General features: G+C 33.0%; 2 protein-coding genes across 10 annotated transcripts in view; one reads left to right on the plus strand and one right to left on the minus strand.

The window, feature by feature from the left end:
- The window catches only part of LOC105320846 (vitamin D3 receptor A), a 37380-nt gene extending 24353 nt beyond the window's left edge, over positions 1–13027 (plus strand). For all 3 annotated transcript variants that reach the window (XM_020064308.3, XM_011418962.4, XM_020064309.3), the window contains 6 exons: positions 801–948; positions 2368–2813; positions 4081–4204; positions 6836–7111; positions 7209–7289; positions 8141–13027. In XM_020064308.3, coding sequence (XP_019919867.3) covers positions 801–948; positions 2368–2813; positions 4081–4204; positions 6836–7111; positions 7209–7289; positions 8141–8310 — 1245 coding nt within the window. In that variant the 3' untranslated portion in view covers positions 8311–13027. The remainder of the gene's footprint in view (positions 1–800; positions 949–2367; positions 2814–4080; positions 4205–6835; positions 7112–7208; positions 7290–8140) is intronic.
- A 669-nt stretch (positions 13028–13696) lies between these two features.
- The window catches only part of LOC105320845 (patatin-like phospholipase domain-containing protein 7), a 29143-nt gene continuing 16098 nt past the window's right edge, over positions 13697–26741 (minus strand). For 5 of the 7 annotated variants that reach the window (XM_066088162.1, XM_011418960.4, XM_011418959.4 and 2 more), the window contains 19 exons: positions 26487–26620; positions 26119–26250; positions 25547–25720; positions 25089–25237; positions 22248–22370; positions 22067–22130; positions 21802–21970; positions 21295–21477; positions 21079–21197; positions 20602–20758; positions 20171–20234; positions 19831–19953; positions 19422–19538; positions 19012–19160; positions 18590–18742; positions 18285–18407; positions 17844–17973; positions 17375–17472; positions 13697–15445 (listed from right to left, as the gene is read on the minus strand). In XM_066088162.1, coding sequence (XP_065944234.1) covers positions 15380–15445; positions 17375–17472; positions 17844–17973; positions 18285–18407; positions 18590–18742; positions 19012–19160; positions 19422–19538; positions 19831–19953; positions 20171–20234; positions 20602–20758; positions 21079–21197; positions 21295–21477; positions 21802–21970; positions 22067–22130; positions 22248–22370; positions 25089–25237; positions 25547–25720; positions 26119–26250; positions 26487–26620 — 2427 coding nt within the window. In that variant the 3' untranslated portion in view covers positions 13697–15379. Of the gene's footprint in view, positions 15446–16621; positions 16654–16869; positions 16902–17374; positions 17473–17843; positions 17974–18284; positions 18408–18589; positions 18743–19011; positions 19161–19421; positions 19539–19830; positions 19954–20170; positions 20235–20601; positions 20759–21078; positions 21198–21294; positions 21478–21801; positions 21971–22066; positions 22131–22247; positions 22371–25088; positions 25238–25546; positions 25721–26118; positions 26251–26486; positions 26621–26741 lie in introns of all 7 variants that reach the window. The other 2 variants (XM_034469131.2, XM_034469129.2) reach the window with 2 other exon arrangements.

Here is a 26741-nt window from a genome sequence, read left to right on the forward strand (position 1 = left end):
TTAGTTTTGACCATGTAACTTTTGTGGCAGTTATCTATCCCATCAATGTAAAGGATGACTTGGCTAAAAAGAGGTTGCTGGTGTGTTATCCTCTCAGTATTTTGATTATGTACCCTTTGCTTGACACACATCAATATGGTAAACAGTGTTAGTAACCCCTATTTCTTTTAGGTCAAAAGCAAAGGGTAAACCTACCCTGGACAAAGGAAGACAATTGTCTGCATAATATGATCAGGGTCTTTTGCTTGACAGGCATCATGCTTGGTACATTGGTATCTTTGTCCTTAAAAAGTTTGATTTGAAGTCACAGGCTCAAGGTCAAGGAAATACACTAAACTGGTTCACTGGTATTTTTGACCTTGATTTGAAGTTTAGGTCAAAAATCAAGGATCAAACTACTTATGACAAGGAAAGATATTTGGGGAGCCCTTTGCTCATTCTCACTATACAGATACAGTGAAAAAATTGATTTTTTTCACCATCTTCAGTCTCTACTTCCACCTTGGGCACATATCTTTTCAATACATTTCTTGTTAAATAAATAATATTATTGTTTATATTTGCAAACTTGTTCTAATTTATTCACAGTGAGTGCCAATAAAATAATATTATTGTGTCCGATGATCTGAAGAGGTTGCCCATCTTCAAATTTGGACTTATCTTCCAGTTTGCTTATTGATTTTAACCTGTTTTAACCAGTTTTAACAAGATCTATCCAGTAATTAATACAGTTTATAGTCTTGTATGAACAAATACAAAATGGGTGTAATTATCACTTATTTGTGGATCCTCTCTTGCAGGGATTTTTCAGACGGATAGCCAAGGAGAAAGGAAATAAACAGTATCGCTGTTCGAAGTCCCAGAACTGTGAAGTTACCACAGGGACGAGAAATTTATGTAGAGCATGTCGCTACCAAAAGTGTCTTGACATTGGAATGTCTATAGAAGGTAAGTCAATTTTTTATCTCCTTTGTTTTATCCTACCTAATAGATGATGTAGTGAACATTTTTGTAATCCTTGACTGTTGGGGCTAGTAAATTACACAGCACCTGGAGTCAAATGTTTGATTGATCATCATCTCTGTCATTCAAAACACTTGCGCATTTTCAAATGAGAAGACTGTTATTCCTGTGACCCATTTTTAGTTGCATGGCCACATGTTTTTTTACGATCTATTTTGAGATGATGTATTTTTTACGATTATGTTAATGTTGAGGTTAATTTATAATATACTTCTTTTCTTAATTTTTTTAAATAACCTCTTCAGAGCAAATTATTTTCTGAGATCAGTGTTAATCTGTAATTATAAATTCATCTTGACAAATAAAATCATTTAATAGTTGGGTCAGTTTTAGCCATAAAATTTAGGACACAAATATGCACATGGACTTTCTAGTAAACATCAAAACCACCTTTCACTATAGGTAAATATTTTACATATCATGAATCAAGGTCTGTCACAGTAAGATTGTGATTTTTAATGGACTAAAAACATTATTGCATGGTTTATCAATCAACAAATCATTCCTACAGATGATATACAATACATGTGTACTTATTAAAATCAAAGTACTGAAGTGCTGACGGGAGTTGATTTTATTGATTATCATTTTTTTAAAAATCAGCGATATGTGAATTAGCATGGCAAGTAGTATCAGTAATTAAACTTTTTCTGAGAAATAATATGGATCCAGGCAAGACTGAAGTTTTGTTCAACCAAACGCTCGACTGTCTCTGTTTATCTCCGACAATCAAGAGAGACTCTTTGTTTTGTCGGATATTAACGAAGACAGCCGAGCGTCTGGTTGAACGAGACTAGTACATTGAAGTTAAGCGTATGAATACAAGCATACGACTTCAAAAAATATCTAAACTATTTGTACCATTTAAAATCTTACAATTTTCATGGTATTAATAAATAGGTTTTCTTGAAAAACAATGCTTCAGAATACATTGCATCAAATTTTATCGATTATTTTCAGGAACTAAGTGTTGTCAGCAGTATTGATTTGTGCTTAGGTCCAAACACTGTTTTACTTTCGGTTTGCCCGAGTAAGTGCATAGGAGAGTTGATTAAAATCAACTCCCAAAAAGTAAATGGCTAATTAGGACCATCAATTTTTTTTATGTATATAAAACAGTGATAGAAAATAAAGGTATATGAACTGGTCTAAAAATATTTTAAATAGCCCTTGTGACTTATCATTATATTTTATTATGCCCCCTTTTGAAGAAGGAAGGGCATATTGCTTTGCTGCCCTATGCTAAGTTGATAGTACGAGTACTTTTCCTCAAAATTTATGTTTATATTTAAAACTTTATGATTTATACAATATTTACATTATTTTTAAATCTTTTGTTTTTAGCCAGCAGAATAGGACGACAGCCAAACTCAGTCAAACATGCCATTAACCTGGAATTGCAAAAAGCCAAGAGTTCAGCTGCATCTAATGTTAGCAATAGTAACATAGACTTTCAGAGTTTGAACAATCCAGGTCTTGATTTCAACTCTTTGTCTGGTGTGAACGCTGATTTAGAAATGTCAGGAGCAGATCCAGATGAAGTGGAGTACTCGGAGTCGGATCAATCCAGAGAGTCAGCTAGTCTGGACCTTGTTACAATTAAAATTAAGCAGGAGCCCATGGATTTTGATCTAGAGGGGGAAAGAAATTGCCATCACTCAGAACCTTGTAGATTGGACAATGGCAACTCTCTTCCTCAGCCTGCAGTTGAAAAACAAGCCAAGGCCATTTATGAAAGCACAAAAAAGATAATTGATGAAATCAATCTTGCTCTGATAAAAGCCGGCTCAGTAAGTTACACTAATTTCTTGCTTTTGTTCAGATAAGTCTGCTTACATAGTAGAGTCATATATTCTATTTTGTACCATTGACAAAAGACAAAGCCATGGGATATGAAAATCTATAGTTAAATATTTAATTTATCTATCCATTCCACTTTTATGTCGGGTCCATTTTTATTAAAGAAATATCAGAGGCTTATACTTTGTAAAACCTTGTGACCTTATATATATTGTTAAGACCTTGATCTAGGGTCATTGTCCAGAGTCAAGGTCACCCGTGCACCGTAATTATTGTAATCGTTATTGTGACAGCTCCAGTTTAAATTTAGGCAAGCTGCTTTAACTCAGTACAGGATTAGTGCTGATGGTTTGCTGTTGTGTCTGACCTGAAGAGAATAATAGTTCATTGAGTTTTATTACCAGAGGGTTATATTAATTAAAACCTTTGATTACGGACAAGACAAAATTGCCAATAAGCGCTTCTGGTCTGCTGTCTTGAATGGAAATCAGTTTTGTGTGATAACGTTACCAGAAGAATTTCTTAAGCCAATGCTTTTCTCTTAGGTCTGTCTCAGTCTCATTACCATTTGTTTTCTTTTCATGTGTTCAAGCTATAGTTTCATTTTTTGGGAGTTGATTTTAATCAACTCTCCTATGCAGTCACTCTGGCAAATCGAAAGTGAAACGGTGTTTGGACCTAAGCACAAATCATCACCGCTGACAAGTCTTAGTTCTTGAATTTAATAGAAAAATTTGATGTAATGTATGCTGAAGCATTGTTTTTCAAGGAAACATATCTATAAACACTTTGAAAATAGTAAGATTTTATATAATACGAACAATTTAGATATTTATGTAGTCTCATGTATTCCTATGCCAGAGTTTAATATAGTCTCGTTCAACCAAAAGCTCGGCTGTCTCCTTAAATCTCCGACAAACAGAGAGGCTCTCTTGCTTTTCGGAGATTAACGGAGAAAGCTGAGCGTCTGGTTGAATGAGACTGGAGTTCAATATCAATGGTGCTTGGATCCATACAATTTTTAGAATTGTTTCGATTACTCTAACATAGTTTGAAATCTATCTTTAAATATTACAACGTGATTCATATGGGGTTTCTTGTCTGAAAATTCTAATTAAAATTCATATTATAAAAAAGTGCGTAATTTAAATACAGACTAGAAACTAATTGCCACGCAAGATAAGTTGATTTTAAAATAAATGAAAATCAACTCCTGTCAGTACTTCAGTACTTTGATTATTATATTTCAATCAATAGAGAGGTTGTGGGTACAGTGAATTAGAAAGATGTGGCTTCAACAAGACATTAATCTGGAAGAACCTCTCAAATGCATTCAACCTAAAGTCAGGAGAATTAGTGGCAGCTCTAAAAATGTTTCCAGGTAATGTACAGTTCTGTAGTCCTCATTGAAATTAGAATTCATTCAGTCCGCATCACTGACAAATGAAATGGATGATTTAAGGTGATCAGTGCACCACAAAGCAAACTTTGATCTAATTTGCACATTATTATGTTTTGTTCATACCAAATCAGATGAAGGCAAAGAAAATGGCTTTACCAAATTATCCAAACTGACCTAGAAATTGGTTAATAAAAAAAACTATACTAAAACATTCATGATCATTTTTAACGTTTCGAAACCAAATAAAAAAGGACAAGGATGTATCAACTTCATTTTAGCTCACCTGAGCCAAAGGCTCAAGTGAGCTTTTTTGATCAAGATTTGTCCATTGTCTGTCTTTATTGTCATAAACTTTTTACATTTTCATCATCTTCTCTAGAACAACTTGGCCAATTTCAACTTAACTTGGTAGAAAGCACCATTGGGTGAAGGGGATTCAAGTTTTTTAAATGAAAGGCCAAATCCTTTTAAAAGGGGAGATGATTTAGAATAATTGAACATTTTTTGGTATTTTTCAATTTCAAAAAATATTCAATATTTCAATTTGTTCAATTCAATTGGGCCAGAAAAGGTGGAAATTTTGTTGAAGCATCCTCAGGTAGTGTAGATTCATGTTTTTTTTCAATCATGATCCCCAGGGGTAGAGTTGGGGCACAATGGGAGGATCAAGTTTCACATAAGAATATATAGAGAAAATCTTTAAAATCCATTGGGTCAGAAAGAGAGAAGGGTGGGGCCACAATGAGAGGAGTTTTACACAGAATTATGTAGAGAAAATCTTTGAAATCCATCTTCTCAAAAACAATTTGGTCAAAAAAGCTCAAATTTGTATGGAAGCATACTCTGGTAGTATAGATTTATATTTGTTTAAATTATGATCCCCAGGGGTGGGGTTGGATCACAATTGGATGATCAAGTTTTACATAAGAATATATAGAGAAAATCTTTAAAAATCATCTTCTCAAAACATATTAGGCCAGAAGAGCTCAAAATTGTGTGGAAGCATACTCAGGTAGTGTTGATTCAAATTCTTTCAAATCATGGTCACCAGGGTATGATGGGGCCACAATGGGGGTCTTTTTTTTATATAGGAAGATATAGAGAAAAATCTTTAAAAATCTTCAGGAAAAGCATTCAGTCAAAAGATGGGAAACGTGTGAAAACACAGGTTGTGCAGATTAAAGTTTGATCAAACCATGATTCCCATGTGAAAAGTGGGGCCACAAAGGGGGGACTTTAAATACGAATAGAGAAAAATCTTCTAAAAAAAAACTACAAAAGGGGCTTGATATTTACCATAAAAATATCTGGATAAGAACCGGAAGATTTTTTATCTTATTGTGCAAGATCTGTCATGTCTACTGTACTTAATTGTCAAGATATTTTGATTTTGATGCTGTTATGCTAATTTGATCAGAGTTATGGCTATTGTTGCTCAGGTGAGTGATGTGGCCCCTTGGCCTTGTTGCTTTTTTGTTGGGTTGAGGATTTGTTGTTGTTAATAAGCAATATTAATTTGCTCAACTAAAAAATATGATTATTTGATAAGTTTCTCATTAATATAATAAATACAATTTTAAAAGTGAATAAACAGCATTGTTTTTAAAAAAATAACTTACTGGTAAACATGGATTGCTTACTACCAGTGGCGTAGCTGCCGTTAGGCAATTAAGGCATGTGCCTACACATTATTTTAAGACCAAAAATTAAAAATGTTAAAATGTCACTTTTAATTAAAAAAAATGTAAAAAAAAAAATTAAAAAAAAATACCTTAAAGCAAATACTTTAGTATATGTCTTTTCTCTATTTCAAGACTGATTGTTTGACGTCACAAATGCGATCTCTACTATTGTTGATAAAAGGACTGTACTAAGTATATGATATGGGCCTAATATGGCCCCCTAAAATGAACATCATTAATTTACTGTAATTCTTTCCTATGATATGATAATATGACAATTTAATGTACCTGAAACACTTTAAAAAATTGCAAATAATAAGGGGCCAAATTTGACTCATATCATATAGTTCTTTGTGGCTAATAAAAATATATGCCTTGACTTCGTGTAACATCAAGTACGACTATGTAATTAAAAAACAAAGCAATATTTCTGTTTTCTTATTAAAATCTAAAATAACCATTGCAACTGTTTTTGACTTGTGCCATTCAATTACAAAGTCCTAATATGTAGATTCTTTAAACATAGTCATATACCGAAAAAGAGGTTATTCACGTGTTGTGGAAATTTACACTAGTTTTGCTGTAAGCTTAAAAGTGTCAAATATTTCCACACATATGGTAAATAACTAACATCTCTAATGTTGTAAATTATGCATTCCCATGTTTAATACCTACATGACCATAGAAAATGTGTACTTTACCACCAGAGTATATATTAACCAATTTTACAGTAAAATAGTTTGAACAAATCCATAATGTATTTTGTTATTTTGGGCATAAATTCAGAGCACCAAGAGAAATGAACATACTATCTAACTGTATCCAAAGGGAACCAACGGCAATGATACCCCTTGTGTTAAATTGAATAATCTGATGGCGAAAAACTTTTTTTTAACAAATTTATTTTTGAAAATATATTTCTTTTTAGTTTTCAAAATCCTTGAACTAGATGACCGGATTACCCTCGTTCAGGACTGCATATATTCTTTGGGTGTATTAAACTTTTCTCGCATCTTTAATGCCGAGACGAAGGAGTACACTTTCTTTGGTTACAACAAGACGGAAGAGAAGACAATTATAGAATTTTTTCCGGAGCTTAAGACCATTCAAGAGGACTTGTTGTATGTAGGTGATTTGATCAAGACAGTGGCCTTCGATGAAGTAGAATTAACTTGCCTTACAGGATTGCTGGTTTTCAATCCAGGTGAGATGGAAATCTCTTGTTGATCTGGAATGCCTATAAGTCTCTAGTTTTCTCCTCATGAAGTTATTTATCAATATTTTTTTTCCAATGTTTGCAGATGCTCATAATCTAAAGAATAGGGAAAAAGTTGAAGAATCGCAAAAATATGTCATGTCATTTTTAGAGGCATATGAGGAGAGTAAGTATTTTAAAGTTTGTTAAAGTTTGTTAAATATTAGAAATGTCAATGGGAAATGACTAAAACCCCTGATTTATCGACTAACCCAATTAACTGAGTAAAATTGACATCCCTGTTAAGTATTGTAAGTTCCACGTAAAGATAAGGCATCATCTTTGTATATTCTTCCCAAATGCATTGTCTGGATCAAATCTTGTAAGTTTGAATAGATAATTTCTCTAAAATTAATGTGGATATATTTTCCACTATTAAATAATACAGATAATATTTTGCTATTTTTCTTTGTGTTATAGAGTTGTAGCAGCTGGGATTATTTTTAGATAATTTAGAGAAATGTTTTATTGAAGGCTTATTGTGATAAAAATGCCAACCAACCAGCCCCCCCCCCCTTTCCCAACTATAAATTCTCACTATTACAGCACTTTCTTAAGAGTTAAATAAATAATTCTTAGATTGACTGTACAAGTACCATCACTTAACACTTCCCACATATTCATACTGGTAATTGAATACCAAGGGAAAACACTAATTCCACCCAAACTGTTCAATATCTTTTTTTTTTTTTTTTAATTTTCTTTTTATCACTGTAAGTAGTGTACTTAACAGCTTAGTGAGCTAGCCAGACGATCTGTATGATTTGTTTTTGTTCAGACTCTACCGAAGAAAACAACTTTGGATTTTGAACAATATCTAACAAGCAATTTTCCTAAATTGGTTCCTGTGGGTTGACATCTGAGCTCATACTGCATAATATATGCTTCATTAAAGAATATTAAAATTTTGATATATGTAGGTTACCTATTAAATTGAAAAATAAGTTGTTTATTAAAAATATTTTCTAACTATTGTAGAAAAGTATAACAATTGGGAGCTACGCTTTGGAATGTTGGTTCTGCGAATTGGAGACTTGATGAGTCTAAACCAACGCCATTTTGTCACCATGAGTAAAATATTCCAGTCAGATCCGAACTTGGAAATTTCCCAGCTGATGAGAGAAGTTTACCACCTTAATCAGAAATAGATTGATACAGTGGTGTATTAATCTGCTTGTTATTTGCACACTGTTCATAAAACACATCTGAAGGAAATTGACAATCACAACAGCCATTATCATAGTGTTAACAATGCAATCAATTCGTTGTCCTTTGTTTTTGTTTAAAATGCTTTTATTTAGTACCATCTAGCTATCCTGTACAGGGAATATATTTTTAAAAGTATATATATGTATATACTCATCATCTGTTATGTACATTAGCTCTCCCTGATACTGATAGTGTGAAATGTTGTTGTGACTAATTTTAATATAGTGATTCATTTACTAAAAGTTGCTCCAATAATCTCTTGTGTACAACGAACTTTACTTTATTGAGAAAATTAATGCGAAAATTTATTTTTTTTCTCTACCAGATGCATGAATGTTCAAAATTTAGCACTTTTAATATTAAAGTCACTGTGACAAATGTAATTACAGGAACATAGATCATCATCTTCTCGAAGAGAAAACCTAAGTAATAGATGTTAAATTTTTAAGTCACCTGATATCTATACACATATGAATCACACCTTGTTTGTGAAACAACAAGTTGATCCCACTTTTTCTCAACATTTGCATTACTTTCATAGACTATTCATTTTACTATAATCGTGGATATTCTTCAGATATTAAAAAATTTACCAATTTCATGAAAGGTATAAATACAGTATTTTACTAGAATGTACAAAAACATTCGCAATGAAAACTCAAGTCGGTCTCCTTAATTGTATTCATTACAAAACTTGTACAGTAAAACATGGTTATAGTGAACACGCTTATAATGAATTGATGCTGACAGTGAAGCAATTTTCATTCCCCTTGACTTTATTACATATTGTAAAATTGACAGATAAATGAGTTATGCTTATAACAAAGTAAAATCTCCCGTCCCTGGCGCTTCATAACAACCGTGTTTTACAGTATAGGGTTTTAAGCCCTGAACTACCTAAATAAGGATTGTTGCATTAAGTTTGATCTTGTTCATATAGGCTGCATTCAAGATCATAGCAGCTAGCCTACCCACTAGGTCATAGATATCTAGGTCTATTGAACGGACTGCTAGGTTAGCTGCTAGGTCTCAGAATTGAAGTTGAATATATTCAACTAAATATTAATTACATCGACATAATTTGTTAATTTCAAGCGGAAATATACATGTTAAAATTCGTTATAACTTTAAGGATGAATAAAATATCACTAGATAAATAGATTTCATGTTTGTTACAAAGTGGTAACTAAGGTGGCCATCTTGAATTTGATGCTTAGCATAAAATATTTTGGCTACGAATATCTACATAGAAGCTAGGCTAGCTTACCGTTCAACTACATAGCCCTCTGTAGCAGCTACGATCTTGAACGCAGCCCTGGTCTTTAAAGGGACTTTACACAATTTGAGCTTAATTTTTTCTAAATTTATTTTTACATTCTAAATGTCTAGAATGGTTATATGGATGTTTTATATGCAAAATTTAAATGTCTAATATGGAGACAAGCGAGTTTCAGAGTTAAGAAATCTTTGTTTCCTAAACAAAGCTTGAGTCTTGTTATTGTTTACATATGAATTATAAGTTTCAATCCAATGTTGCTTTTTGTTGTTGATAAAATTATATATGAACACATTGAATCAGATTATCTTGTTTTAATTACAAGTTAGTTTGTAAAAGAAATGGTAATTCCTTTACTTTTCATTATTTGTAAAGAAATACCGATATAAGACTTGATCTAGAGCTTTAAATAAACATAATAACGACTTCTTTCCTCTGTATCTTGCTTGCATCTTGACATTTTCTTTCAATCATTCAAAACGCACAATCAAACTATTTGATACATTAATTAAGAATTAAAAACTAAAATTTTATTCTAAATTCGTGTGTAGGTACCTTTAAAGTTCATTTCATTGTGAAAAAAAATTAATTTTATTTGATATAATTAATAAAAACTTCAGATTTTTAAAACAGGGTATATACATGTAGATATATTAATGTGTTCGTTTTTGAGGTCATTTTTTGTTAGTTGGTAGATGGTTTGTTTTGTGATCAGTGAACTACTGTATTGATTGCCTGCAAGTTGTTTGTGTCAGGGATACATTTCTTGTGTCCATTAGTGAAGTGGTGCATTTTTTTGCCTTTTATCACTTTAGAACCAGTTGATAACTTTAGTAGGAATATAGTTTACGCTTTACAATTATGATATGATAATTTTACTTTTCCTTGAACAGAGCTAGTATAATGTTATGCATCAATATACATTGGCTTATGGTAGTAGCTTTTCAAATCTCTGTTTATAATGAGATTTTCAGTTAATATAAACAACTTTCTATATACTCATACAGTTCATACAGTGGCTTTGAAGGAAAGGAATTAAGCTTATTTGCTTCTGATGTGCATGCACTTCTTGCAGGCATATTTTTTTAAGTACACATGATTAAAACACTTACTCATTTGACATTTTCATCCATCTTACACAGTCATGCACTTTCACAATATATCATGCTGATGGTAATTCTTTTCCCATTATGAAAACGTAAACGTATGATGTGTATATATTTAACATGCATGATATTTGGTGGAAAATCATTTTTCAACAAGTTAGGGTGTATTGGAATTGGCATAGTTCTGAATGTGCCTATTTTAAAACATATGGCATTTAATGATTAGTGGAAGCATGCGGCTTTCTGCCAAAAAGGCTAAAATGAATAAACAGCCAAATTTAGAATATTCACATTATTACCTCACATGAAAGTGATAAATATCTGGGTACACATACCTGGTATTATAATTTTTTCAAGTAATTCAGCTTTTTCTTTTAAATGATCATATTAGGAATGGTGCTACCACTGCTCAAAAACCCTTTTGGAATACAGATTTTACAAAACTTGTCTTTCAAAAAGCAAAATATTATTTGACTACCAAACATTCCTCGGAATCATATCATATCACTGCAAAGTCAGGGCTTTCTGTGGGTACTGTGGATTTCTTTATTCTGGGAGTCATCCGTTTTGCATCAAATTGCGAGAATATGAAAACGCAAATGCATAATTTTTTATCATGGTTTCATTTAGATTACATCTGCCTGAAAAATTAAAGCAGGATTTAAAATTTGCAAGATTTGCTTCTCATGTTTTTATGCAGAAATTTATTCCTTGCGTTTAAATAGGAATCTACGGTACACATTAAATAAGAGAGAATTTATAATTTTAAAATTTTGATCGCATGTAATTGGTTGTGTCCCTTTATTGTAGTTTAAAAACTATTGCCATGAAGGTTTTGTTTTGTTTGCTTGGGTTTTTTAATTATTAACAAGTATATTTGCATGTAAACATGTATTCTACACAATCATTTCTTAATTGCCATATATAATTGTATTTGTTTCATGAAAAACACATTATGCTTTGTTTTGTAATATAAACACCATATTATAAATGATTGTACTACCGGTGTGCGTTTCTCTCTCTCTCTCTCTCTCTTTTGCTGCCTTTCCAATTGGTCTATCTGCTTCCTAGTCTTGTGGCCGACTGGCATGCTCACACTCTCACTTTCCTACCAATTAAATTACCGGTACTGCTATGACACAGTGTGGATATGTTAATAAAGCAACACAAAATCGGTAATACATGTATAATCTTCAGAAATCCAGACTTTGTAATGTATATACTGGTACATCATGTTTCCATCCAAATTGGATAATGTTTTAACAGCAAAATGGTATTGTATGTTATATGCATTTAATGTGTGTTTATTATAATTATTTATCAAATTATTTTCATCAATATGTATACATGTATTAAACAATTACTAGCATCAAAACATAGGTAGCTCTGATGGTTAGTCTCATGCATACTTCTCAACTCCATTTATTTCAATTACCGGTACAACCATGAATTTTTACTAATTAAAATGCAATGTTGTTAAACTTTCAAATTAGCATTAGCTATAGATTATATGGTAGATTTTTTTCTCTTGTATTTGAATTTGATTCAAACATAATAGCCCCCATATTGTTATAGAGAAGTATATTTTAACTGTGAATGGTTTGCAAGTCCAGTACATGTCCATATATTTACACACAGTGTGATTTTTGTATCGACTAGTAGCCTATAATTTATGTACATACATGATAGTAAACACAAATTGTATCATTTGTGTGTTACTACAGAAAAGTTTTGTAATGTAATCTTTTCATTGAGTTTTATGTATATGAATATGGAATAGTTTTGAAGCTGATTTCATTTTATAAAAAATCTTTATATGGTTCGATATGCTTTTAAATGCCTTGGTTTGGTAATTTTGAAACCATGTATTGTTACATTCGTTGTAGAAGGTCCTTTCGAGATATCAGCACAGGGAGCAAAAATCTTCCTAAAGGTTTAATTATAATTTTTCCTCATTCATTGTCATAGCTCCATGGTAGAGCAATTAAATTTTGTTTTTTTTGTCTTTTTTTTCACAGTAAAAGTGCATCTGAATCATTTTGCTTTTATTTAGTATTTATTTAAAAAAAAAGAAATTGAAATGAAAAACGCTGGTTGTTGTTGATGATGGCAGCAAAATCCTGCTGTGATGACAAGTAGTGGAATGCCCAATGTGTTTTTCTTACCCCTGTTTGTGGTGTTTGTTTTGTAGGTCAAGGTGGCCATGATACAGAAATTGTAAAGCACTAATTGTTTTGTTATTACTGGTAATTAAATCGTATATTGCTCAAACAATTTGTCTTGTTTCTTTATATATACTAGTATGTGTCCAAATATTGCCAGCAGCAATTTGTCAGTTTATGTATGATCAAGAAATGCTTGCAATTTTACAGCTTGCGTTGGGAAACCCCCAGAAGATTTGCTTTTTTTTTTTTTACCTGGCACTAAATAATTGCATTTTTGCTGTAAAATGACAATTATTTGTCAATAAACATTTAGATTAAGACATAATTACATGTTTAAATCCTTTAAATTTTATTACTTCTGTAAAAATCCTATTTTTTTTTAATGCCTTAATTTATGATTAGTTTTTGATTAGCAACAAAGAAGGATGCAAATTTATGAAACAGATTTCTGATGTCTGTCCAGAATGTAGGTAAAACTACCCAATGAGCATACATGATTTTTAAGCGATACATTTTCTGAATCATTGGATGATCAATTCGTTTAGTCTTTCTTGTACTTATCATATTGTGGATTTCATATAATGCTTTACTGTTCCAAAAAAACTTCTTTTAAAACAATTTGAAGCACATGAAATAACCTTTGACCATATTGTATGAGAGTTTGCGTATAGTTTTGGTAGAGCACTTTCTTACAATTACTGCTTACATGTGACCTTAGATTTATCAGCACAGAATGGAGATGAACAAATTTTACAATGGTTAGAAACATATAACAAAGTAATGTTGACAGAGGATTTATTTCATTTGTCACCTGCTTACAATTACAACAGGTGTAAATTTTTCAATGTATCATAAAAACTTAATAATTTGGTCCTTAAAGATAGCAATAGCAAAAAACGCTTACTGTGGAATTTCTTAAAGGTTTCGTTTTTAAAATATGTATATTCATCTGATTTCTCATAAATACTGTGAACATAAATACACCATTGTTTTTGTTAGACATATACATGAATAATGCATATAACACAGGGCCATCTTAAATAATACAGATGTAGTTATTAATGTGATTGACATAGCACTGAGGTAATAACAGAAAAAAAAAATAACTGTTGCAGAAGGATAATAGATCACATTGCTCACCTGAACAACAATGACCAAAACAGGTAAGTACAAACAAGGAGCCCATGGGCCACATTGCTCACATTAACAATATAATGACCAAAATAAATAGGTTCAACAGTCCCATGGGCCACATTGCTCACCTGAACAACAATGCCCTAAGCTTAGGCCTAACCACTTTGACTAAGCCTAGATCACTAATACCAAAAAAGCACTATTTCATAAACATAAACTTTGATTCTAAATTATTATTTTCTAAAATATTTTTTTTTCTTTATGATCTACATTTATTTTTATATTTCAAAATTTTTACCATCTTCTGTGTCCTTTTTAAGCCCAAAGGAGGCAGACATTAACTCTGAGGTTGAAAAGAATTAAAAACCAAAATTTGAAAAAGATTTGCCAGAACTAACCTGTACATGCATGCAGTTAGATGACATACAAACTTTGACCAGAAGAGTTCAAGGGCTAAAAACAAATCAAGACTGTAACATACAAATCCAGGTGGATAAAATGCATTCTCAAAGACAGGGGAAAAAATCTGCAGAATAACTTATCAGCAAATATCAACACAAATGAATACCAATATAAGACATTGTGAAAAATGTGGATCCAAACTCTTGAAAAAAATTACTCAAATCTAAAATTCAGGCATATTACTGAGTACTCAAGGCAATCAAAGGAAGAATATACAGTTTTACATATATTAATATAGATTTAGAAGTGATAGCTACCAAAATTTGTAATATCTAATCAATGGGTAAGACATGTACATGTATTTGTACTACATGTATTTGAAAATAAATTCTCTAACAAAACCAAAAACAAAACCAAAAATAAAAATACCCTCTTAAACCAGTAACAAAATAAGCATGTATTGTACATTTACACTGGTGTTTGGCCAATTCTTGACAGTTACCTGATTTTTAAGGCATATTGTTCAATCATACACATCTAAATACAAGTTACAATGATATAAGAAACATAAAGTCGGTACATTGAGACACTGACAAAGACAATTGCATTGAAAATTGCAGAGCATGTTGGATAATTGGATATGATTGTATGAATAAACTCACAGTGGGCTGTAAGCTGGTATTTACAGTACGATAAAATGGCACAATAAAAGGATAAATATAACACACACACATAGCACTGCAAACAATAATCAAATAATAATAAGTTGTGCATACAATAAAGAAACTTCTCTTTCTCTTTAGATTTGACTGGTTTGAAGTTTTGAGAGTTCTACCTGGTTTTCCACTGGGATTTTGACTTGTTATCACAGAATAATCATTTTAAAATATATATCACAGTCACATTTTCCTCAAAGATCCAATATCTACTTGTCTAGCCTGTAGGTAACTGATTTTCCCCCTGAACTCCTTTTTCGCATTGAGCTGATGAGCTGAAAAGGATAAAAAACAAAGTGTGCATGCATTACATGTTTCAATGGCCTTGTGGTAAATTCACACAACTCAAATGACTAATAATTAAGACATCAAAAGAAATGTGTATACATTTATTTTATCTCCAGCTAACTTGTAAAGAGATCGTTAGTTAACAGTAGTTAAAAATGGTGCTTCTTAAAAAAAAATGGAGAGATGACACAGAGATGACTAATTACATATGTACTTTTTCAAAATATTTTTGGAGGATAAAAACAAAGTCCATTGATATGACATTTTTGTTTCAAAACACTACTTTAGACCACGAATTGTGAAGTCACGCATGGTTCAATGGTTTCATCCTCAATTAGTGAATACATGCAAACATGCAGTGTTTTGGGTTCAAATCCTACTGATGACTCCTTTTCTTCCTTTTTTTTTTCAACTTTTTTTTTTTTTAAATGTATGTTGATATAACATCATGTTGAATTATAGAATACCAGTATATTTTAATTTGTCATTATTGATTTCTCCCTTATGAACACTAATTTTTTGTTCTTATAACTAGTTTATTAAGATATAAGATATAACTGAATTAAAATATGTATGCATTAACATCTCCAATATAACTTATAGTTATCGATTTACCCTCTCAATGCCATTTTTAGAAAGCATGTGAGGTTTTTTTAATAGCCGGAATAGTCATTTACTTCAACTCTCGACATAAATAGGTTGAGTAATCAATTATATTTGTTCAAACCTGTACATAGCCTTTCAAGGTTATAGATATTTAAATCACTATTGATTTGTGTCGATGATTACTGCAAACTCATAATCTTGTGCGCCCAGTTTCTTTGTAACATACTCTATTATAAAACTTGACAGATATAACAAATTACGCTTATAACGAAGTAATATTGCCCATTCCTGGGACTTTATAATGAGCATGTTTTACTGTATATGCCAATTCAAGGCAATGTCTGATAAATTAGATGAATAGCACATTCTAAAAACAGGTGAATCTCGTTACCTCAAACATCATGGAATGATAAAGCTTCAAGAGATCAAAAGTTTGAGAGAATCATAGGACTTGGATTTTACCTTGAAAGAACAAGCACTTCAAGAGACCAAGATTTGAGAAATTAAGAGGAAATTTGCTACATCATACAGGGAGAAAAAATGGGAACAAATTTGACCAAGAGATTGAAGTTTTGGCCACTGAGTGTCACTGAAAGTGTACTAATGCAATGGTTACTAGTATATTTATAAAAAGCATTGCATATGATGAATTATGTGTAATGCAAGGAATGTTACTTACAATAGTTATACATGTAATATATCTAGTGTATCACAATCATTGCTTCACATGGATCAATTATAATGTTTGTATTGTATGGATTGCATGTATAAATAGTCATAGCCCTTATGAATACACTTCACATACCTGTTAAAATTTGATTATGATTTTCCAATATTCTGCATTGAAAAGAACCGGTACACAATCATTATTTGACAAACCTCTATAGGCCTATCTTTTGAATTGAAATTTGATAAGAAATTATTTTTCTAAATTGCAGTTATCTCTCTTATTTGAAAGGTCATGGTACTTTTTATGTATTGCATCAACTATATTTGTCATTAACCTTGACTGTAATTTTTTATAATTACATGTTTTGATTATATATTTTTCAATTACATTATGTGGCACACATGTTTTATGAAGATAGTACAAGTAATAACTTAGATACAAGATCTGCTCCAAAAACTTTAACAAGGTCTAGATGCCAATGTCAGGGTATAGCATAAGCTCCCCCTGACTTTGTCACGGTGAGCTAAAAATTACCAGCATATAGCATGATATTGCTGTTTAAGAGAAGCAATCATAAAAAGAACTACCAATATTTTCAGTTAGATGATCCAATAGTATTGAACTGAAAGATGGGCCTTACCTGTGGGGGAGGCTCGGTTGGTTTGTAATCTTCCATGTTTTCATCAACTTCTTCCTCCTCTTCATCCTCTTCCAACAAGACTTCATCAGAAAAAGAATCTGAAATTTTTTAAGTAACATTATTCCTCAATGATACTGGGTGCCATGCGTTCCAGATGGATACTCTCACAATTCAATACTGCATACACGGAAAATCACTCCCAGGGGGATCATAAATCCATGAAACTTTGACATCATGAAAAATATTTCCACAGTCAGCGAGATGCAGGTCATAACTTGCCTTTTCATGCTATACATATTCAAACAAGAAGCATGTAAATCACTAACTCTTGTACTATATCATAGATTATTTACATTTATTTAGAGCTCATCAAATTTGTAAAACCAATTTCCAGTTCCTGAACATTAGTAAAGACATATTTTGGTGTTTTTTAAGCCATAGTATCAGTACTATACAAAGATCCCCTCACCATCTGAGTCCTCTTCAAAGATGTCATCATTTTCAGTGTAGAAAGTGGGCTTCTTTCCATGCTTGGGTTTTTCAATCTGGGATACTAGCTCTGCCAGATCTGTAAACTTGGCCATGGCAGGCATGTGGGTCTGTAAAATCACAAGAAGTTATTCATTTGTTTTTAATTTCGTTTGAATGTTCTTTAAAATCTATGTAAAATATTTTCAGTTTTCTCAAAATGTAACTATGTTAATAACTGTAAATAAAAATCATTCAATTTAATTTAATTTAATTTAATTTATGAAGTATTTTATTCAAGTATATAGATACATTAAAATGGATTGAACAGCAGGCATAATGCCTATTTATGTTCTCTCATGAAAAATCATTCAATTTCTCAGAAAGTCAAAAATTTCAGCTTGTAAAAACCTGTTTTCTCTGGTGTGACTCATGTACTTACCTGAACCTTGTGAATGTTGCACTTGGAGAAGTGATCGGAGTGCTTGTCTTTGAACAATTCATCAATAAGGCCCCCCTTGATCCAGCCGTTCATTAAGGTCTTCCCGTGGTTGTATCCAACCTCCTGTAACAAACCCACGGTGATGTCAACAATGATTGATGCAGGATTTTCAGGGGTTCGGAACATCTGACACATATTTTTTTTCAAAGGTGTCCTAAGTTATTTAATTGTGCAGAAACTCTTATTGAAATTTTATCAAGGTTGAATAAAATGCCAACATTCTTTCTGAAATTCTATCAACTTACAGAGATTTCATCATAGCTGCCGAATTGAAGGGTGCCGTATTTATCGATGGGAGGTCTGATGTATTCACAGAAGTCACTGTTCTTCACCATTTCTAGCTGTCTCACACCCGACACATAGGCCAGTCTGGTTTGTATCTCTGCCATGTCTGGTACCTTGGCAATTAAATCAACAACTTTTACTCTACATGCACAAAACATTCGCTTAACATTTAAAAGGATAAGGGTCCATAAAGGTCTTTTTGGCAAACCAAAGACATTAATTATGTACAGAAATAAAGTTATCTTACTGAAAAACTATCAAATATACATTGAAAGTTTAGGATATGCATAAAGTGAATGAAGTGGAGACTAAGTGCAATACAATTATCATTCAGATATGAATAAGTACATATATATAGAAATAAACAGGTACATGTATTTACCTTGACCTGGGCTGCCCAGGGGTTCCACCTCTTCCACAGTAGCCACCACCCAGATAAGTGGTCCCCATAGTTGGTCAAATCTGTCTCATCAATGCTCCCTACGTCCATAGCAAAGATGTTTCGGGCTCCTTTAGCCTTCATCACATCAGCTTTAATAACATACAATTGGTTACCACATTGTATGTGAAATTATTTTGTAAACCAGATTTAAAGCAAGAATATTTTTAATATTTCTAATAATTTACATGCATAAATTGTTAACGTAATTATATACATGTTTTGGAGATAAAATTCACTTAATTTGAATGAAATTTATTTCGTTATACAGGTTAATAACTTATCAATACAATAGTTATGCACATAATCCAATACAAATCAATGCTGCATGAACAGCTGTATTGGTGTGTTACCGGGGAGATTGTTGATGTAGCCTCCATCCAGCAACAGGTGTCCATTAACTGGGTCACACATTGGGGGCAGGTAACCAGACAAGGACATGCTGGCCCTCACATAACGCCACAGACTGCCTGCAATACAAATAAAGCTACTGAACTACAATGACAAGATTGATCAACCATGGATCACGATACTAAATTTGAGACAAGAGTTCGCAGTTAAGAAACCTTAATAATTTATTGATAAATATTTAGCTTGATTTAATATCATCGTTCATTTAAAAAAATATGATTTTGGGAAATCATACATATGCAGACAATCACAAGTCAACATCTAATTTTGTGTTTTTTTATCCAGATGACAAACTTTATACCAAAATTGTTTTTCCATAAGATATAAGACTTAATGCTGCTGGAGCTTTACCATGTGTATGAGCTTTCATTGAGGAGTCAGAAATATCTGTTGTAATGCAGAAGTATGGAATCCAGAGGTCCTCAATTTGCCTGTGCTCAAACACAAACTCTATGCCATCATTAAAAGCCTTTCCTGTAAAGCAATCAATAACCATACTATACATTCAAAGATGACTTTATGCCACAAATGTTGAGATGCATCAACAGTTTTCCCATTACACAGATTTCTTTTATTTATTGTTGGCTTTTGTGCAATATATAATTGCTTGTTATGTGCGTACTCATAAATGAGAATAACGTCTTATGTTTTTGCCTCAAAATAAATAAGATGTTATATTTTCGTGATCTACCTGTGAACATTGAAGTCACTGGGTATGTTATATCTAAAATCTTCTTCCACAAAGATGTCATGCCCTGAAATGGAAAACAACAATTAATATTCTGTGCAGAAAATAAACAACTCTAGGAAACAAGAGAAAATGAATCCATACAAATACTCTTACTGGTATTTGATGCATGTAGTAACCATGCTGACTTTGTACTTATAATGTTCCATTTATTGTTTCTTATTTTTTAAAAACAAATCTGACACCTGATCAAAATTATGATTTTTAGATAAAATCTAAGAGAACCATGTATAAATGTACATAAAAGACCTAAGCATGGCATACAGAGGCCCAAAACTTTATGTTCTTTCATTTTGCAAGCACAAAAGAGAGATAAATCATAAAATGCCCTCCTGGCTTTTATTAAAGTGGAATACATAGGAAGTTTCTCTTACAATAGACCACTCCCTTGCTCTCTGGCCGAAAGTGCTCATGTTGACACTGTCCGCATACAAGGCCCCTATAAATGCTCCAATGCTGGTTCCACCGACCATATCTACAGGAATCTCAGCTTCCACTAAAGCCTTCAGCATACCAACATGTGATAGGCCCCTGAATAACAAAAATGTAGACTATATGTGCAAGTACATGTACATGAAGAATTGATCTATAGAGTATGGGTGTCAATCAGTTCTGAATTTACATACTGTAAATTCCTTATACATGTATTACGCGAGAACTTAATTCCGCGATCCCGCTGGTTTGTATCAAATCGCGAGAATATAAAATCGCGAACTCTGAACTTTTCTCCTTATTTCTTTTAGTTTTCAACTCTAAGAAAATAATGGTGAGATTTTTAAATCCGCAAAGGATGCTTCTCGCGATTTTACGCGGATATTTATTCCTCGCGTTTAATTAGGAATTTACAGTACCTAGCTCCTCCTCCTCCAAGTACAACTCCGATAGAAGTGCCTGTCAAGAAGCGAGCCAATCGTGAGAAATCCGACATCCTGTCTGCTTTTGTTTCCATGTGCTTTTTATACAACTCAATCTATCATTCAGAATTTCAAATTATCAATAAGTTTTTAATAAATGTGACCAAATTACTTCAAGTAAAAATAGAACCATTAGGGGTTTATCCTGCTTACAATTTTGGCCTCTGTCCTTTTTGTTAAGACTCGTTTCGGACACTTGATGTGATGGTGAGATGACAGCCATCCCCTGGCATTCAGCCACTCCACAGTCCCTTTAGGGGTGTCGGCATCCTCTCGATGAAGTAATATCAATTCTTTCTGTGCCCTGACAGACATGGTTTCCATTTGCTTCTCAATCTAGGCATAATTGATAACAATATGAATATCATAGATCTCAACAGTGTCTGCAATTCAAGATTGTTATTTTCACAACTTCCCCTCATCACAAATCCAATCAAAATCACACATAACAGCCCTTAGTTTTCACTTATGCATACCTATACTTGAACTAGAAAGAAAATTACAGTAACTGTACATTACTGAGAACACTTTTCAAGGTCAATAATTTATCAAATAACTTAAGTTATTTTATAAGGAAAATGTAATCAAAGGTTACAAAATTATCAATGACTGTCTACATCCCTGATAAATTTTCTATCTACTAATTATCCCTGGATGTACCTCACTGACAGCTGGGTCCCCCTCAAAGAGCCCCACCACCAGGATACAGTCTGCCTGTCGGATACAGTTCTTGGTCCACTTGGTCAGGGTGTAGTCGCACTGATACAGGGTCATCCTGTTGGTGTCCTCCTGCTGACCCAGCCAGTTCAGCAGCCGAAACTCATTCACACTGCAATCAACCATCGCATGGAATTACATCAATATATTAAGTTGAAACTGGAAACATGAAATAGGTTTTAAATTAGAGTGTGTGGACTAGTTTTACCTGTCCAGGGCAGCTGACCCTAGGTTTTCTTTAACAATGTCACTGGTAAGTCTCATGGTGGAGCCTAGGGAGATAAAACACATGACCATACCGTCACTATAAATAATGAAACATTTTAACAGATGAGGGGTACTGTAAGAGTTTTGAAAAAAAAATGATTTTTCCCCATTTTGTAGTTTACCTATGACTTGTAGAGCATGCTGTAACTCTAGTGTAAAACTTGTTATCTGGACATCTCTGCTGATTGGAAGGACCGCCACGGTAGCTAAGTTACCAACGGAGGTTTGGTCTTTAACAACAGGATCTACATTGTAGAAGCAAATACATGTACAAGGAATGCATAATAAAATGCAGTCATTTTAATAAACAGACTTCATTGTAACAAACATAAGTTTACAATTCCTCTTTCACCAATGTAGATGTCCTTCTAAAACATTTATGGATTTTTTTGGTTCATTTCAAGAAGAGTGAGTGTGTGTGTGTGTGTGTGTGTATATATATATATATATATATATATATATATATATATATATATATATATATATATATATATATATATATATATGTGTGTGTACATGTACAGTACAGGCAACGCGGATCCCGTATTGGCCCGCGTTACCGTCACAGTGATTTTATCGTTCCCGCGATACACCATCGCGGTTTTTGATCGCGGTATGGATTGCGACCGTGATGACACCGCGACGGTGTGATTTACCGTTATTCCTGCTGCTGCTTGTTGTTGTTACTTTACCTGTACTGTACATTACAGGCAATGCGGGTCGCGTAAATCCACGTCAAACATGCGACTTCAGATTTAAGCATAACAGCTGCATTGTAAATAAATTGTGGTCCATATTATTATAAAGTTAGTAAATCATATTTATGAAATAGAATTTCATGAGATCGGAAACTACATTCGAATTACAACATAACATGAGTATTACGCTGTTAAATTATGTGATGTGTAAATAAGAACACATATCTTTGTATTTGACGTGCTTTATTCAGTTATTGTTTCTATTAGTTGATAATCCGGTTTTTATAACAATCTTAAAACTAAATATTTTCATTAGATTAACTCGTACGAATGCAGAGCAATTTCATCTTCTCATTTTATAAGTTGACACGCATAGCACCGAAAACTGTCAATACATGTGTATGTTTTAAATTGAGAAATGAACAAATGTCGGGAATCAACTAATAAATCTATTTTTCCATTCAATAATAAAATTATCATTCATATATAAAGTTGGTGCTGCGTTAAAGCACATGGAATCCAGGGACGTATATACGTCCCAGTGGAATCATAACGTGTTATATCAGTATGCGTTTCCTGTGTATACATATAAAGTTTAAGTCACGATCATTTTCTGTGTATACATGTAGTGATTAACAAACTCAGGGTAGAAAACAACATGCCCTTGAGGTTTTTCCACACCTATTCACGACAAAAGAAAAAGTCTATATCGCTTACGGCTTCGTCTAATCGCACAACACCTTACTGGAGAGAGAGAGAAAGAGAGAGAGAGAGAGAGAGGGAGAGAGAGAGAGAGAGAGAGAGGCATTTAGGCGTAATTTAACGTACACTTATGTGAAATATACTGATATCCAATACTAAATATTCATAAAATAAGTATCCATAAAAAGAATATGGTACACTGTGATTGAATCCATCATGCAATTTCAGATTTGAGTCCACGTGCTGCACCTGTCAATCAAATCAGCCCGCTAGCTCTACCACGTGTTCCCCTCATGATAAAGTTTCTTTCTATTAGTTTTATTTTTAATAAAGAAAATAAGAAGTATGTTTAACAGTTAAGTTTTTTTTATAATGTTCGTGATGCATGATATACTAGTACTGTGTTTGGAAAGTTAAATTTGTTGTGTTTTTTTTCTATCTCTCGTTTAGTTTATATAGGAGGTTTTTTGCGGGAAGGAACATCTTAAACACGTTTAGCGATTAAAGAACGCAGTAAAATGAATCAATTATTTGATATAACTATTAGTAAAATTGTTTAATATGTAGAATTCTTCTTGGTCAATCGTTACACAGATTATCTACCTGTCTCATTCCTGTGTATTCTGTGCGTTCAAGCGTAGAGCGGTTTCCTGTCAGTGCGATGGTTTCACACCTTTGTGTAAAACAATTGGGACTAAAGTCAAATAAAGTTAACTTCGACAGTCATGGTGGCGGGGTAAAGTTATGAAAACGGGAAACGGGTTTACATATTTGTAGCCATACTTAAAGTAACGCAACACAAATTCACTAAAACGTGAATTCACAAAAAATGTTCTTTTCACGTAGAAGATCTTGTAAGATACCGGGTTGGTAATTTTATAGGAAGCCCTAATTTTTAATCACTTGCTAATCATTAGTTGACACGCATGGACTTCAGCAACAAACAATACAAATGTAGGCGGACCAATTAATTGTTAAGAAAACACAATCATTCAGCGTACACATTTATGATTTTATTGGCAATTTAAATCATTTCAATGATAATTTTTAATTTAACGACCTTCTTAAAATATGATAATGGATTCGAAAATATTTTATTTGCAATTGCTGCACAAGTATTAAATTAAATACTTTAATAATTTATTTAATAGCTATGAACTAAAAAAAAATAGTAAAAAAGACTCAAAGTATTTCGATTATAATCTCTGTCAAAATATAGTTAAATATCGTCATTTAATATAAAGAAACACGCAATTTATTTGTCACTCGGGGAGATAACTCCCGCTTGTATACGATACTTTTCCATCGATAATTTTACCGTGGCGGGACAGGTAGATGATGAGTTTACCGTGATGGGAACGCGGTATACCTGTCTCACCTGGCCGATCACCTCGATGTGTTTATACCGTGACGGGGCGCGGGAAACATGGGATCCGCGTTGCCTGTACTGTATATACATGCAATAGATTTCAGATGGTTATACAAGAATTCATAAAAACGTGTTCACCTGAAAAAAGTGCACAACTGAGAGATAAATTTTTTAGAAAGATGTCCAGAACTGACCTGCTATTGGGAATGAAGTGGTGGATTTAGTCTGTAGTTGTCCAAGGAGTCTCTCTCCCAGTAAGTGGATCAGTCGCGTTACAATCTGTGGGTATTTACGCTTTATCAGGTTCAACAATTCTGCAGGTAATTTGGCACATTCTGTGTCTCTGTAATAGGAATCAACCATTTTGATATTAATTATTGCTCTCAGATGTACATTTTAGTCAAATTAACCCCCCCCCCCCCAGCATAACTTTATATCATAATCATTTAATACATGTACATGTAGGTAAAATAATATAGTCCTGTGAAATAAGCTATAACCTAACGACCCCTTTTTGATAAAAATACCAAAAATGTATTAATTTTTCTCCTGCACCAGACATTTTGCTTTGAAAACAATAAATACTGTAAGAAGATTAATATTTACCCTGCACACAGAGTGCACTAGAGGTGTTACAGGTTGCTGTTTTTACCTGACAGCCATGACGGTGGTGGTGCGCTTGGCCTCGGTCAGCACCTCCACAATCCCCACCAGCTCCCCCCGCCCATACTCCCCCACCAACTCCTTCTTGCCATTCTCCTTGGTGATGACTGATCGAAGACGACCGGTCAGGACAATGTAGATGTGGTCTGATTGGTCTCCTTGTCTGGTCCAATCAAAAATAATGTTTTTGTGAACTAATGCGTTACTAGACTCATTTTTTATTTTTGAGGGGGCCCTTTTCTACTGATGGAGAAAAAAACAGACTAGTCTGTTTAATTGACTGTTTTGATTTCAATTGAGATTTCCTTTTAGATTAGAAAGTTGTAAACACAATAAAGTTTTTCATCGTTCAAAGCTATTAGCAAAATGAAAGCATAAGCTACAAATTAATTTTTTGAGCAAACAGACCAATTAATCTAATTTAAATCCACATTTTAAAGACAATCTAAGAACATATAACTTTTACATCTTTTTAAAAATTTGTAAACTGTGACCTTGCATGAATTTGCATCATGCACAGAAGAAATTGTAGAATCCTTTAATTTCCACTTTTAGAGTTACCTAAATAGAGCTTTCCCGGCTTCAGTAAGAATCCAGTCCAAAGCAAAGTCAATCTGTCGAACAAACGGGGTCATTCTGACGACAGAGGTGTGAGCGCAAGACAAAACAACGGAAGGCTGGGCTTGCATAATGCTGCAAAAGTCAACATCTTTTTTTACAGCACTAACACTTCAAATATTACTACCTCAGTCACAAGATAGAATATCATCAAATATACTTTGTTTTTCTTTTGAGTTTTAAAATTGCGGTCAAATTCTATTCACCTGTTTTTCATTTCATTTTTTTGAATGGATAAAAAGTTGAATTGATACACAATAATACACACTTATCATGTCTTATGTTTGTGCTTCTTACTGACTAAGGAATACCTGTAGAAGTCCTCCTTGGAGATCAAGACTAGCCTACACTCGTATTTACATCTGATGGTGAAGAAGGAAGGCTCCCCGGTCAGCACGGCTAAGGCCCCTACCAATTCCCCAGGGTACGCATTAAACAGCAGAGCCTGTCAACCAATCAAATCACATTAATATCAATAAAGATTCCTGCGTTTCTTTTTTTTTAAGGATATGTTGAAAACAATTGTAAAGTCTTCTTATTTTGGTTGTTTACTTATTTTTTGTACA

Source organism: Magallana gigas, chromosome 6 (genome assembly GCF_963853765.1).
Source record: "Magallana gigas chromosome 6, xbMagGiga1.1, whole genome shotgun sequence".
In the NCBI taxonomy this organism is placed as follows: domain Eukaryota; kingdom Metazoa; phylum Mollusca; class Bivalvia; order Ostreida; family Ostreidae; genus Magallana; species Magallana gigas.